At 41.6% G+C, this 16203-nt stretch overlaps 1 protein-coding gene across 6 annotated transcripts in view; it reads left to right on the plus strand.

Annotated features, from left to right (window-relative positions):
- Window positions 1–337: 337 nt before the first annotated feature.
- INO80 (INO80 complex ATPase subunit) overlaps window positions 338–16203 on the plus strand; it is a 63892-nt gene continuing 48026 nt past the window's right edge. Inside the window, exons 1-8 of one of the 6 annotated variants that reach the window (XM_084207438.1) lie at window positions 1330–1407; window positions 5759–5831; window positions 7887–8072; window positions 9334–9500; window positions 9590–9657; window positions 11747–11908; window positions 13739–13859; window positions 15090–15304. In XM_084207438.1, coding sequence (XP_084063564.1) covers window positions 7930–8072; window positions 9334–9500; window positions 9590–9657; window positions 11747–11908; window positions 13739–13859; window positions 15090–15304 — 876 coding nt within the window. In that variant the 5' untranslated portion in view covers window positions 1330–1407; window positions 5759–5831; window positions 7887–7929. Of the gene's footprint in view, window positions 594–1329; window positions 1408–2538; window positions 2603–5758; window positions 5832–7886; window positions 8073–9333; window positions 9501–9589; window positions 9658–11746; window positions 11909–13738; window positions 13860–15089; window positions 15305–16203 lie in introns of those variants that run through there. The other 5 variants (XM_084207437.1, XM_084207440.1, XM_084207441.1 and 2 more) reach the window with 5 other exon arrangements.

Consider the following 16203-nt stretch of genomic DNA (forward strand, 5'->3'; position numbering starts at 1 on the left):
GCCTCCCCGCGCCAGCATCGCGAGACCCCGCCCCGCCTCGCGCGAGACTCGCTGGCTCACCCGGCCGTCTGGCCGAGTCTCTTCGGCAATTTCCGTCACCGCCAGACCCTACCAATCGGCCGCAGGAGCGCATCGATGAGGAAGGGCCCCCCGCGGGGTCCCTGCGGGGCCGAACCCCGCGGTGCGGGCCTGGGGTCCGTGCGGCGACCACGGCGGCGCGGGCGGGGCGGCGGGGCCCAAGCGCGGGGCCGGGGCGGCGGGGAGGCATGCGGGGTTCGATTGATCAGGCCTGGGCATGGCGCCTCTCCTCCCCCCCGCCATGGCTCCCCGTGTCCCTGCTCCTCTCCTCTCAGTGAGCGAAAGTGGCCGCCGCCGCCGTCCCAGCGCCCGCAGCCGCCGCCTCCTCCTCAGCACCAGCGCGGGCGCCATCTTGGCGAGGCAGGAGCCGGGAGCGCCCCGCGGCAGGAGACAGGCAACGCCAGCCCCGGCAACGCGGGGCGAGAGGCCGGGTGGAGCAAGCGGGGGAGCGAGCCCGGGAGACACCCCCAGCCCCCCGCCGCCGCCGCCGCGTCGCCGCCGGGCCCGGTACCCAGGTGAGCCACCGCGGCCACTGCGCAAAGACACGTCGGGCCGGGGCTACTGGAGGCGGCAGTGGGGGCGCCGGCTGGGCAGGCCGCGGCTTCACCCCCCGCGCCGACCGGCGGCCGCAGCAGCCGGGCCTCTTCTTAAAGAGACAGGCCCCTTCCCCGCCCTGCCCGCCGGATGCGCCCCGCCGTACCGGCGGCCGTGGAGCCGCCGTTTCACCCCCCCCAGCCCCCGTCTAGAGCGGCGGCCGGGCCCCGCCAGCCGCGGGGGGGGGGGGGGGGGGGGGGAAGGGTCGGCGGGAGTGGGGGCTGGGGCGCCGCCGCGCACCTGCCGGCGCACGTGCGGGCGGTGGCGCGTGCGCGGGTGCGGACGGGGGGTGCGGGGCGGGGGAGGGGGGGGGCGCGCGCGGCGAGGGCGGCGGCGCGGCCGGGCCGGGAGCGCCGCGTCACCGGTGGGAGCGCGTGCCCGTCGCCGCCGCCTGCGGGGGCGCGCCTGCGGGAACGCGCTCGCCTCCCCCCTCCCCGGTGCCGTCAGAGCGCGGCCTCCGCCCCGCGGGCCCGGCCGGGCCGGCCCTGTGCGTGAGGCCGCGTGGCGCGGCGGTGCCCGCAGAGCCCGGCGGGGCGGGGGCCCGGGCTGCCCCAGCGCTCCCGGAATTGCCACCGGCACCTGCAGGAAGGGGCCGCCTGCCAGACTCGTGGCGTTGTTGATGGAAAGTGTCTCCCGGGTGCCCCTGAAACGTAGTTGAGCGTTGTGTTCGCGCTGGTGAATGCGCACTTCCCTAAAGCTGCGCTGTAAAGTCCGCTCCTGTTTGACTGCAAACAGGTAGCCTAGTGCAATTCCTCTGTGTAACTCAGTACAATTTCTGTTCATGATTTAGCGTTACACGTTCTTAACGCTATTGCTTGTCTTCTGTGGATGATTTTTCCCTCTGTGGTGTTGCAGATAATAATAAAATCCTTTAGTTTATTTTCGCCTTTGCATGAAGAAAATTGTTCAAGTCAAATTAGTTTTTGTATTGTGAAAAGTGTATAATTCGGATTTTAGTTCCCTTTCTTACAAAATAATATACTGCATGGATTTGTACAGTACATCTGATAAGCCCTGTGTGTATGTGACCAACATAGTTTGTAACTTAAACGATTCATTTTTGTTGTCACTCCTTTAGTGTGTATGTATAAGAGTGTCGTGACACTGAGGGGTTGGTAAGGTAGTGGGGAAAAAGTACAAGAAATAGAACTGTAGCTTGAACCTTTTTCCAAGGCTAAAGGATATTGCCTGTAATTCTTCTCTTGTATATTCTCAAATGTATATTGTTGAAGTTGCTGAAGATACTGCCTCCCAATTCTCGATAGTTCAAATGAGCAAGTTTTGTTCCATTTGGGTATTACATAATAAACTGTAAATTCTGTAATAAGCGTGCTCTTTGACAGGCTAGACTACATGCTACATTGGTTACATGGCAAGTGCTCTTAGAGCTTTTTTTGGACATAGTTCCTTTTTCGTGGTCTGGGGTGGAGGGAGTAAAAACCAAACAAAACTGAAAATATCCATGCAGTTGTTATTTTGTGTGCACAGAATGGCAAAATGTGAGGTTAACTGTTGGTGCTGCTGTGTAGAGCAGAGACTATAAATGCATTGTCAGAGGCCTCCATAAACACTATTAACTCTCTTGGGACAAGAATTACTCTAATTGAACAATTAAATAGGTTTGTTTTTCTGCTAATTTAAACTTGGAAGCAGAGCTCTGACACGCCTACTTTTGTGTTCAGTATGTTTGAAGGTATTCTGCTGTTTGCTATATGCTTCTGATACACTGCTGTATAATTTTTCTTTTAAATAATAAATTAGGCCTTCTCTATAACTGTTTTTTTTTTGAAATTGGAAAATCCAGAGGCTATGCCCTGCTGACTCTTCTCTGTATTTAAAAGTGATTAAAAGGTGGAACACAAATCACTGAAATGCTGTCTCATTCCTTGGAAACCAGTATGAAACCTTACCACAGAAGCAGAACAGCAAAGTAAAGCATCTAGTTTACCTAGATTTCATTACTCAGAAAAGCAATTAAAATGTCTTTTTTTAATTTCAAATTCAAATGGTGTGAATTCAGAGTTTAGTTGTATATACATTAATTTTATTTGTTCAACTTGAGGTTAGTGGAGGCTTTCAGTTCATATGAAATTTCGTATTTGCTTTTTGAAAAGTCATAGTGTCTTATATATCCTAGTTATATTTAAAACGCTGCCATAAAAGAAAAAACCCCATATGGGATCTATGTTTTGCTTTAAAATGTGGTCTATAGCTCTGGGAAATTGTTGTTAGTGTAACTATGCATTTACCAAAGCAAGCTAAAATGAGCGGGGAAAGGAGAGCATGTAATTCAAACAAATAGTTCTTCAGGTTTTTTATGCCACTACATTTTTTTCTATTGGCGATTATATGCATTTAAAGAAGTCTGACAAAAATATGCCTAGGTGCCATTACTGTGCTAGTCTATGTTTTCCACACAGACCTTGACTTGGTGAATCTTCTGTTTGGATATATTTGTGTCAGCATTTATTCTGGAGATCTTACTACTGGAACATCTTTCAGCATTAACTATTCTGCTCCTCCAATAAGACCTGTATGTCTCAATTCTAAATTTCTTCAAGAAGGAAAAGTATTTTAGGGATTTGCATAAGTTTCGAAAATCTGTCTTAGTAATTTGGTGACAAATTGCAAAGCACAAAAAAACCATGTTTGGGAAAAACCCAGAAAACTGCTAAAATTGCAAGGCAATCAAGGTGGCATAGAAGACTGTATTTTTGACCAGTTATAATCCTTATATAGATAAAACCTTCCATGCTATAAATAAATGAGGAATACATACTTTCTGTGATTTCAGGTTTTTGTCCACATAGACGTTTTTGTCAGTGTGTTTGCAGTGATGGATGGAGAAAAGAGGTTGCTTCTGTGGGCTGAAATACTGGAACAAGTATTGGTGCTCACCTGCCAACTGGTCCCATTTCATATCCATGCACTTAGTGTGTGGCTGGGGAGACTGAATTACTTTTACCTCTCTGATTTGCCTTGCTAAGAAGAGGTACTGTGCATTAGTTACAGTCCAGTACCTTTTACTTGCATGGCAGCTTGTGTTTGTGTATATGCCCTCAGCTAGGAGTGGAGTTGTTATCATTATTTGCTATGACAGTTGATGTTAGTCATGAAGAGCAGAAAAACTAATCCTCTGGGCCTTATCTGAGGTGTAGAGGTGGCAGCAGATGCAGGGAAAAAACACAAGAAACTCATGGATGAAAAAGTATTGCTTCAAACAGCTCTGCAAAGCAAACCCCATCCAGCTTGCAGCTAGACACAAGAGCCAGATTTTTCACTTAGCACTTAGGGGGCTCCTGTTTGATACCAGATTTTGCACTTAGCACTTATGGGGTTCCTGTTTGATGCCAGTAGGAAAAGCTTGCTGGACTTCCATTCATAAATATGCAGTGGATATTTGTGTAAATTGGGAGAATCTACTTTTAAAGCTAAGCTGTTTTAGGAGACCATGGTTGTGCTGTTTGGTTCATGCAGGTCAGTGGGCATAAAATTTAGAAACCTTGTTATAAAACCTAGCTGCTCTCAGAAGGTGTCCTTGGAGGATTCTCCTCCAGTGCAGGGTGTTTGCTTACTGACTGGATGCTATAAATGGGCAGACTTGAAAAAACAGGAGTGAGGGAAGAAACCCCACCCCTACATTAACATTGAACTAAGCAATGGGATTTAAAACAGGATAAGGAAGGCTCTGTCAGAACTGAACTTAGATATTAAAAAAATACAATTACTATGAAAGCTATTTGCATGAAGTTGATACATTCCTGCTGATATTTTACCTGTACTTCTAATAATTTAGTGGTCCATATGATACAATTAAATGGCTTCAGTGTGAACTACTGATTAAGAGTGCTAGAAGATTCAAAGTGCCAGCCTGGCAGTGCAGAAGCTATGTATTTCCAATATGCTGTTTTTCTAAACTGTTAGAACTCTAGGGAAGAGGAAGGGAGAAAGCAAATAGCTATTGAATTTGATACTGAAACTTAACATGAAGTTGGTATATATCAGTAAGAAAGTCATGATGGCACAAGGGGCTTCTGCTCATTTTACCCCTGTAACATATGAGTATTTACCTAAATGTTACCATCAGTAATGAAATCTTTTTGAAAATCTGTGTTTTGTCCTTAAACTGAGTAGACAAAAGGATAGATTTTTGTTTCAAAAATGTCAAAGAAAGGTGGAATGAATGTAAATCCACTGAAGCAGTATGTTGGTGGTGTCATACACAGTTACATACAGTAGTGGATCAGGCTGTGTGCCTCTCGTTTGTTCCAATCTTCCCTCACTTCAGTGTTCAATCAGTTTTTGCTATTGGAAATCTTTGTTTGTTAAAACCTATAGTGGAAATGAAAGGATAGGGAATGAATTATCTGTCACTTAGCCTTCTGTATTATGACTTTGATCAGCAGAGAAGCACTCTGTGACTGCCAGCATATAAATAAATGAAAGGCTGAATTAAATGTCTAAGTTATTCACTATTCAGTATGCTTGTGTAACACTTATTAAATTTGTTCTGGGCATTGTAAATATGTTTTATGGATATTGTTAAACTCTCCCGTGCTTATTTGGTAGGCAGGATGCAGACTAGTAACTGTTTTGAGGACAAAAGTAATTAATGTTGTATGTACAGGAGTCTTGTGGAGCAATTAAAATAGGAAGACTAGAAAAAACGTGCCTTTTTATATGGGTGAAATGCAGAGGAGTTGTGCTGTGTCAGGCCAAGGAGGACTTCATTAAATGCGGAAATGCAAGGTTGAGTTTGGGGATGTGTTTTTCTGCAAAGAGCAGACAGGTGAAAGATGCCATGTTTTTTGAGTTAACTGTGTTAATATAATACATGGCCTTGTTGATGGACGCATTTTGAAATGGAATGGGAAAAGGAATCATTATACTTGTTTTGCTATGATACTAGGGAGAGATTTTCGCTCTTGTAATATATGTAATTTTTATTAATGATCATGAGGAAAGGAAAACCCCTTTCACCTTCAAGGTGTTCTTTTCTACCACCTCATGAATGATCTCTTCCATTAGAGGCACAAGTTTCATGTTTCCTCTCCTTTTTTAACCCTTTTACTTAATTTCTTCGCAGAAAGGGTTGTCAAGCATTGGAACAGGTTGCCCAGGCAAGACGTTGAGTCACTGTCCCTGGAGGTATTTAAAAGGTGTGTGGATGTGGTACCTGGGGACATGGTTTAGTGGTGGACTTGGCAGTGTTGGATTAGCAACTGGACTTGATGATCCTAGAGGTCTTTCCCAACCTGAATGATTTTGTGGTTCATTTTGTGTCTTCCTCTCTCTTGGAAGACAGTTCTTGATTTAAGTTTTTTTGTTTGGTTGGTTTGGTTTCAAATGCCTCTTAAGCAGTATGACATATGTAGATGAAAGTTGCTTGGAAAATGTGCATCTTACTACCCTTATCATAGGGAAAGCTTTCAACTTAGCTTGTTGCTAAGTTCTGCTGGAAATGAGGATTTGGTGACAGAGGTCAGTCATTCAACTGCTGTCAGGTATGCAAAGATATAATATGTAGGAAGTTTCGCTCTAAAAATAATTTTTATCACAGAGCTGTTACTTTGTCTAATGAATTCTGGTGTGTTATTGGTTATCTTCTGTGGGTAAGGACATTAACTCAAGACCCAGTATTTATTAAGAAATACTACAATTTGCTCTTGTTCAAGCATAGCCATTAGTCTTAAGCTGAGGATCACTTATCATAGTTTATTGTAGCTTTGAAGTTCTGAATTTGTTCTGTAATTTTGGAGGACAAAAGACTTAGAGAAGGTTAGATGCTGGGCTTAGATCTGTATATGTGAAGAGAGAGCAGCTTGAAGATTGGATACTCAGTCTGTATGTTCATTTAAATAAGCATAAAACAATTTAGTCACTGTTTTAATAATTGAACAATTACATGTCTTTCAATAAATTAATGAGAAGTTTGCTTCAGATTTTGTAGTATTTTTAAGAAGTGATAGAAACCAGAAGAATCCTTCAGAAGAGCATTTAATCTAAGTCTGACTGGTTTTAATTTGAGCATCCTGTTCTAGTTGAGAGGTGTCCCTGCCTATGGCGGGGGTTGGAACTACATGCTCTCTAAGGGCTTTTCCAGCCTAAACCATTCTATGATTTTTGTCCTCCACCAGAAGTAAAAGCTTAAGATATTTGTTTGTTTGTTTGTTTGTTTGTTTGTAAATATTTAAGATCTTGACAGCACTTTCATTTATAAAGTAACAACCTTGGCTTTGGAAATCACGTACCTTTCTCACTGTTATTATTACAGTGACGGCATGTTTTGTAGTCAAAGAAAAGTAAAATTTGAGTTGACAGAGCTATTATTGTAACAGTTGTTATGACATCCTTTGTAGTTGAAGGAAGAGAAAACTGCAGTTGACAGAGGAATAAAATGTTTTGATACCTTTGTTTCTAGAGTATGTAGTATGCAAATATTGCCGGGGGGTGCATTTGAATTTATTAGGAATCTTAAATCCAGAGAACAAATAAAAAAAATCAGGTGGACAGTTTCTGCTAGTGGAAAAATATAATGCTAGAATACATTCTAAATTTGTAAATATTAAAAAGTCTCTTGAAAGTTGCTTTTTATGTATTATTTTTCTTTACTAAAATAACAGTGGTGCTTTAGAAGGAAAGCGTTTTTGGTCACATGTTTGTAGCTTGTTTGCCAGCAGGTAACAGCTATATTTTTAGTGCTGAAAGAGCATTGCTATAAGGTAAAGCAGAAATATTACAAGTATTTAGTAGACTACAGCTGTGAACTGAGTGATAAAAAAAACAGAGGAACAATTTTTTTAGTAATTCTTCCTTTTTGGAGTCAGTTATATATATATGCTTTTTGTTCAGGGTTAAGCATGTTATCTTTAATAATGGTAAAAGCTTACTTTAGTTGCTTGAAGACTGTCTTCATAATACTTGGAGTTTCTATGTCACCACTTGGATTATCATACTTGGTTAAAACAGTGCTTGTTCATATCAAGCCTCAACCACAGAGTCATAAACCAGAAAACTAAGAATCTAGGTTTTGACTGTGGTAGTACTGTGGTGGAAAGTTGAATGGCAATTTCTTTTTGTTTACTATACCTATTAACTGCAGCCTAAGCTTTTGCCCATAGTTGCCTTGTTTTCTTGTCTTTTTTGTCAAACAGGGATCTGTTTGCTCCTTTCAGAGGAGTTGTGGTGCTGATGGCCATTGTTTCCTTTTACAGCTCTGTGTTCAGAGGCACCTGTGCATGAGGAGAAGTTTGTTCTATGGCCTCAGAGCTGGGTGCCAGGGAGGATGGCAGCTGCTCAGAGCTGGCAAAACCCCTCTATCTGCAATACCTGGAAAAAGCTCTGCAACTGGATCAGTTCTTACGACAGACGTCTGCCATCTTTAACAGGAGTATATCCAGGTACCAAAAGCTTTTCTACTTTCCCTTGGGAGTGCCAAGACAGATATTTTTATAATATTGTTCCATGCCTACACCATATGAAGAATTTATCAGTGACTTGTTCTTTAGAAACTTTTCTGCTTTAAAGGAGGAGAGGTTGCTTGGATTGCTCAGCCTAGAGAAGAGGAAATGTAAACAATACTATTAAATTTAATAATAAATCTAGCATTAGCTTTGAGTTCTGAAATAACGCTTTTCTGATTTCTTCTCTCTGGTGACCACTGATAGGACCTGAGGCAATGGCATGAAATTTTGTCAGGGGAGATTTAGGTGGGATATTAAGGAAAGGTTCTCTATCCAGAGGGTGGTTGGGCATTGGAACAGGCTCCCCAGGGAAGGGGTCACAGCACCAGCCTAACAGAGTTCAAGAAGCCTTTGGACAACACTCTCAGGCACATGGTGTGATTCTTGGGGACTCTTCTGTGCAGGGCCAGGAGTTGGACTTAAAGATTTTTGTGGTTCCCTTCCAACTTGTGATATTCTATGATTGTATGAAAGATTTTGGACTATGCTTCTCTCAGTTTATAGTGATAATACAGTGTGCTACCAGCTCATGTATGAATTAGTACAATATTTTAAAGCTCTTTTTTTGTAGCCGAGTGGCCAAAACTTTCTTTATCTGCAAAAAGTAGAATGAGGAAGCCCTAAGTAGATTTTCAGGGACATTTACAGCCTTTAGTCAAAAAGAAAATGGAAAGATTTGTCAGATGCAGAATTTGTGTAAGTTGTAGCAATGAGGCATCATCAGTGTGTGTTTCTGTCCCAACACAATTGCGTATTTAATTTCATCAGTCTTTTGCAATTGTGGAGTTACTGAAGTGATAACAGAATGGGCAACAGATAACAGATATATTTATAAGCATGCATTAAAACCCACAAAAGGATTAGAAAAGGTATATCTACATTTTTCACATGTCCCAGTGAGTATGACAGTATTGTGCTTTGGCTTGACTTGCATAGTTCATGCTTCTAAAACTACACACCTAGTTGGAGACTGGAGGTGCAGGTTGATAACATGGCCAGGCTGATCTCATGATTAACTGTTGCTAAAGGGTTAATGGGAAATTACTAACAGCAATATTTCTAATGTGTAAAATTACATCTGAAGCAGTCTCAATTCTCAAACCTTTAGACAAATGCACATATGTAAGAAAGCTGGATGGGCATCTTCTCTTTTGAATATTTTCCTGTCATTTTCACTGTATTATGGATCTTCTTGCAGTGATGAAAGTGAAGATGGATTGGATGACAATCCTTTGCTGCCTCAGTCTGGGGATCCCCTGATGCAAGTTAAGGAAGAGCCTCCAGACTCCTTGCTTGGAGAGTCTTCTGGAGCAGGGAATTCTGGGATGCTGAACACACATTCCCTGAATGGAGTACTCCAGCCAGGTGGGCATGTATTAGGTTGAATTTCTGCTTTCTTTGGGTTAGTCTGGAAAAGCATTATTTTTTAATAACTTTATTTTTTCTGTAAACAGAACCAAAGTCTGAAAAAGGGAGCTTGTATAATTTTTCCAAACTGAAGAAAAGCAGAAAGTGGCTGAAGGTAAGAATGTTGGAAAGAAATGCAGCTATTGTAGAATCTGTGAGTAGAGTTACCCACCTAGCCATTCTCAGTCATTTAGCAGCAGTCCTGGCTAACCAGGGAGGTCCCAGTTGACTGAAAGTTTGTAAACATGACAACCAGTTACAAGAAAAGCTGGATGGAGAGCCTAGGGAACTACAGAAGTGTGAGCTTGTCCTTGGTGCTCTGTGAAAGGTTATGGAGCAGATCATGTTGAGTGTCATCACGCACCATGTACAAGATAACCAGGAGATCAGGCTCAGCAAGCATGGGTATATGAAAGTCAGGTCCTGCTTGACCAACCTGATCATATTTTGTAACAAGGTGACCTGCCTAATGGAGGAAGGAAAGGCTGTGGATGTCTGTCTAGACTTCAGTAAAGCCTTTGACACCGTTTCCCACAGCATTTTCCTTGACAAGGTGGCTGCTCACATTTGGATGGATGCATGATTTACCAGGTGAAAAACTGCTTGCATGGCTGGGCCCAGACAGTGGTGGTGCCTGGAGTTACATTCAGCTGGTGGCCAGCTCCAGTGGTGATCCCCAGGGCTCAGTACCAGGCCTGGTCCTGTTTATTGTCTTTATCAATGATCTGACTGAAGTGATCAAATGCACCCTCAGTTACTTGCAGACAAGTTGGCTGAGAGTGATGATCTGCAGGAGGGCGGGAAGGCTCTGCAGAGGGATCTGGACAGGCTGGATGATGAGCCAAGGTTGATTGCACGAAGTTCAACAAAGTAAATGTCCTGCACTTGGGTTGCAGCAACCCCATGCAGCACTACAGGCTGGGGGAAGCGTGGCTGTAAGGCTGTCCAGCAGAAAAGGACCTGGGGGTGCTGGTTGAAAGCAGCTGAACTTGATCCACCAGTGTCCAGGTAGCCAAGAAGGCCAATGGCATCCTGGCCTGTATCAGCAGTAGTGTGGGCAGCATGACCAGGGCAGTGATTGTCTGCCTGTACTTGGTGTCCTGGTGAGGCCACACCTTGAGGCCTGTGTCCAGTTTGGGCCTCTCACTATGAGAGAGACATTGAGGTGCTGGAGTGTGTCCAGGGAAGGGCAATGGAGCTGGGGAAGGCTCTGGGTCACAGGTCTTAGAAGGAGCAGCTGAGGGAGCTGGGGGTATTAAGCCTGGAGAAAAGGAGGTTTGGGGGGGACTCCCTAAAGGGAGATTGTAGTCGTGAGGATGAGTTTTCTCTCCCAAGTAACAAGCAATAGGGCAAGAGAAATGGCCTTAAGTCGTGCCAGGGCAGGTTTAGATTGTATATTAGTAAAATTTTCTTCACTAGGAGGATGGTCAAGCATTAGAACAGGCTGCCCAGGGAAGTTTTGGAATCACTATCCCTGGAGGTGTCCAAAAGGGATGTAGATGTGGCACATGAGAATGGAGTTAAGTGGTGGACTTGGCAGTTAGTTTGCATTCAGAATCTGAATTAATTTTAAATTAAACTAATCTGTTATAAAATGTATTAAATGGAGATTTGGGACTTGACTGAAAATTTGTTTTTAAGTTGAACTCAGTACAAGGTCTCAGTGAGGAAGGCAGAAAAGAGTGGAATGGTGGCTTTATGCTGTCTTTGCATTTTCACTGTATTGTAGCCATCTCAAGTTAGCAAAAACTTGTTGCCAAGAGGTTGAATGAGAGCCAAACTTGCAGAAACCAATGCAGGTAGGAGTGGTAGAATAGCAGGACAAACTACAAATGGGGTAGGGTAGCACCTGCAAATGACACATCACAAAATACCCCTGCTGTTATCTTGGTTTTTCTCACTGCTGCTTTTCTGAGACCACAAACAGACAAAGTGGACTAAAATTATTTAACTGTCACAAACTAACAGAAAACTACTTTTCTCCAAATCAGAAAATTTTATTGAATTCACTGCTATATAGGTCTGCTCCTCAGAAATCTATTTTCTAGGAGTCTTTTTAGATGGACACTTTGTTAGTGCTAAGTATTATTGTTGGGCAAAACCCACACCCCTTTATTAGGTAAAGGCTCAAGTGCTTTGCATAAATAAACAATTTAGCGCAGGGACTTGGGATTGTTAAATTAGTTCCCATTTATTCTTATTAGAGTATCCTTCTGAGTGATGATTCCAGTGACACAGATTCACCAAGTGATGAGGATGGAGAGGAGGAAGAAGAATTTTCTCTTTCAAGGGAGGAACTTCACGATATGCTGCGATTACACAAGTATAAGAAATTACATCAAAGTAAATATAGCAAAGACAAAGAGGTAAAATTTTTACATTTTCTTGATTTTTATTCTTTCTTTTAACTGCATTATTTTAACTGCTCTTATGTTTTTATCAAAACTTGTGATTTTGTGAACTGGAAAATACACTGTTGGGTAGACAGTAACTGTCTTACAGCAGTTTTAGACAAGGTTATTGAATCAATTACATACATAGAATGAGATGCTGTGAATCTGTCAGTAGTGTAACTAGTACTGGCACGTGTTATATATAGTTTCCACAATGCTCTGTCCCAGTCACTAGAGCAAATACTGGGTGTTAAAATGCAAGATTTGGAAGATATATATGCAATGTATATGAAAATGAAGTTGCTGCGAGTTAAATTCTAATACAGGTAGTAGCTGCTATTCAAGTGTATTTGTGTCATCATTGAAGTGATGAATAGTAAGGCAATGTTTACAATTTTGAAAGGGAGTGCCTAGTTTACTACTTTGTCATTTTCTGTCATGATTTGAGGTTTTCCTTGACTCTTTTTCTTTCTTTTTACCTTTTTGTTTGTTTTGGATTTTCGTTTGATATTCTCTTTCTTTCCCTTAGAAGAAAATGGACTGCTGCATTTTTGCATTTTTCTTAATAGTAAGCCAAACTCCGTGGCTGCTTTGATTCTAATGTATTTCTTCAAATTATAAGGGCTTTTACAGAAATGTTCACAGCTGATTTGAATTGCAGCAGAAAGTCTTAGATGAAGGAGGCTATCCTATTCTGTTATCTGAGAATGTGTCTGAAGTTAAAATTTGTCTTCCTGTTTTATATTCTTTTCAAATCTCTCCAGAAGAGTGAAGAAATATTTTCCCACACAGGTCTTTGCTTCTCTCTACTTCTTTCTTTTGTTTACTTATGAAGCTCTGAACCAATATTGTGTTAGCTTCTTGAAATATTGCATAGCTACACAAATATTCATACACCACATTTTTAAACTGGTCATAGTTTTGTTAGGTTTTACACAAAAACTTATTTCCAGACTCAAAACTTATTTCCAGACTTATTTCCAGACTCATAAGTTTTTGTGTAAGTTTTACACAAAAACTTATTTCCAGACTCATTATTTCTTATTTCATAAGAAATAATACCCAGTGAGAGTAACCAGTGAGTGTATTGTTAGATCAGCAGTACACAGTTATGGAGGGAGAGGAACATATTTCAGAAAAGTTTGTTTATGCTTGTGATCTCACTTTTCAAAAATCTTCTATTAATTTAAAAGTATGCTTAGATTTTAATTAGTTAATTCCTGAGCAGTACTGCCTTTAATTTGCCTGTTTATGTGTAACCTATGTGGAATTGTTCACTACTTCATTTGAATAATGCTGGGAAAATACTGGCATTTTTCATCATTTAGAGGAAAAAATGCTGAGACAGCTATATTTTTACTTGACAATCCAAGTGTTCAAGTTGTTTGTCCTGTGGAAATCTTTTAAATGCCTTTTCTTTACACCTGTCCATTTACATCCTTTGGAATGATAAAGTAGGACATGTATGTAATTTGGGATTGCAGGCAAAACAAATGTTGGGTCTATAATTGGACCTCTTCATGTACTGTGTTGTCTTGCTGGGCAGCACCTGTATGGAAAAGACAGAGCAGTATGTTTTGAAAGTGCAGCCTTCACTGCACCTCTTACTTAACCAGGTGGGCTCAGTTCCCAGTGCAGAACTTAGAGGCCACCCCTGGGATGAGTGGTTTCACTTTAGACACTCTGATAGTTGATAAAAAGTGTAAAATATGGAGAAGTGCATGCTTCCTGATTTCTTCTTTATGTTCAGGATCTGAGCTTGTTTAGGGGCTGTTTCTGTTACCTGCTCACTCTCCCTTTCAGTTGCAGCAGTACCAGTACTACAGCGCGGGGCTGCTCTCTACCTACGACCCCTACTACGAGCAGCAGCGCCACCTGCTAGGGCCCAAGAAAAAGAAGTTTAAAGAAGAGAAAAAAATAAAAGGTGAAGTCACTAACCTCATGCTTTTAAATCGCTGCTGTGGTTTAACTTCTTTCCTACGTTGTTTCCTTTGATTAAACATAAATGTTCAAAACTTGTGGGTTTTGCAGGGAAATACCAAGTTCTGGCAAAGAAAAATGTCTTCAGAAAATATTGAGCGTTATCCTCTGGCTTTTAGAAAGCTAGGGTGGAAAAAAGGTGTGTGACTGAGGAGTTCCTGGCTTAAGATTTTCTTTGTGGACCTTATTCAGTGGTTTGGAATCCATAAACATTGTTTCATATCATGGTCCATTTACTCAAGAGTATTTTGAAAACATGATAGGTCCTTGAAAAGTTTAGGAGCTTATCCAGTGCCTGCTGCAGTTATTTCTGAATATGTAGTTTTAGTGATCAGGAAGTTACAGGGGGTGAGTGTTTTCTAGAAAAGAGAGGGAACTCAGAGTTGATGTTTGATATCAGTTAGAATAGAATTATATCTCTGACATAACAACTCGAGTTTCTGAGATGCACATTTGCCAGGAAGTACAATTTCCTTTCTTGTTTGGGCTGGCAGTAGTTGTAAACCTGTAAGGAAGCAGAGAAGGCTATGAGCTGTCAGCGTAAGGTTAACTCTCTTAGTGTAAGTACTTAAGTTTGAGCTGTGTTTTAAAGGGGTGGTTTTAGGCTGGCTTCCATTCTTTTTGCAAGTTCCTTTAACTGTGGTGGGTTTTTTTTTCCATTAATCTTGCAGCACATATAATTTTGCATACTCACAATGAACATTTTTAATATCTGATACCAGTATCAATTTCTTCTGAAAGCTAGTATGACATGACAATCTCTTTCAATGCAGTCTTCTCTTTGCTGAGAAGTTTGCTTTGAGACTTACTGTACTAAATGATAATGTTGTCACCTTTAAAAGTCTAACCTTTATGTAGCTTTAAGTAGAATTTAGCTGAGCAAGAAACATGCGCCAAGTCCGAGACGTTTTAACTCCCAAGGTGGAATTATTTCCTGGGTGGAAATAATTGCATTTCACCACTCTATTAAACAGGAAAATCTTTCAATTATAAAGTTCTGAGGAAATATCTAATAGTATAAATTAATTGTGCCAGAATTGGGAAACATGGTTAAGTTTGGCTTTTTAGTTGGTTCCACATATAAATTGACTACGAGAATTTACTCAGGAAAGGTGCCTGATTAAATGTGTCCCAAAAATAGAAATGTATTTTTATGATTGTTGTTGCCATGCAGGCAAGTTGAAAAAAGTAAAGAAAAAGAGGAGACGGGATGAAGAACTCTCTTCAGAGGAGTCACCACGACGCCACCATCACCAGACCAAAGTTTTTGCCAAGTTTTCCCACGATACACCACCACCTGGGTCCAAGAAAAAGCATTTGTCTATTGAACAACTTAATGCACGTCGGCGCAAAGTGTGGCTTAGCATTGTTAAGAAGGAGTTGCCAAAGGTAAGCTTGGCTAATGGCAGTAGATCAGTGATGATACAAGAAAGTGAAATAGAAAATCAACTTAGTGGGGACTTGACACTTAGAAAAACAGAGTAAAGTAAGACCTGATTTTTTTTCTGTAATTCGTAAGCAACGTGTAGTTGAAATATCATCAATGGTACCTAAAAGGATCATGCAGTGCTTTGCTGTGGCTATTCAACCCTCGGCAATGAAAAATGCAGGAAGCTCTGGCAGGTACTCACACTGATCTACAGGATGGCAGTATAGAGCAAACCACTATCTAGGTTTACAGTAAAGTTCAGAAAAGGGGTGTTTCAGTCACAGCACCTGTTTTTTCAAACCTTACCTCAGAAACAGATTAGGGAAAAGTTTTGTATCCTTTACAGTACAAGCTTCAGGCACCTTTGAAACAGAAGGCTGGGTTCACTGTTGGTAGTTTTCTGAGATGGTCAGAGTGGACCTTAGAACCTGCTTTTTGAAGTTCACAGTTAGCAGACTTTTGAATTCTAGGAAGTTAAAACAAGTCATGACTGTATCTTTATGGACTTAAAAGCCAAACAAAGGATCTTTGCAGTGAGAGAGACCATATTTTCTCAAAAGATGAATTTTGATCATGTGAAGAACATAGGATCCACATAAATTCTTAACATCTTTGGGAAACAGTGGAAAGTATTGTTTGCCTCAGTGATAAAAATGGAATAGGAGACCTCTGCTTTGCAACAGTAATAATTAAAGAAACAATTGTGAAAAAGGAGGTGTTTTGCATTCTTCCTTCAGGATTTGGAATATATTTATGTATGCCTGCGGTAATTTAGGGATGAAAGGCTGTTTCAGTCAAAAGGAAGAATACTTACAATACCTATTCTCAATTATACAGTAGTGTGCATGACTGAAGTTGG

This window comes from Fringilla coelebs (assembly GCF_963513975.1).
Source record: "Fringilla coelebs genome assembly, chromosome: 6".
Lineage (NCBI taxonomy): Eukaryota > Metazoa > Chordata > Aves > Passeriformes > Fringillidae > Fringilla > Fringilla coelebs.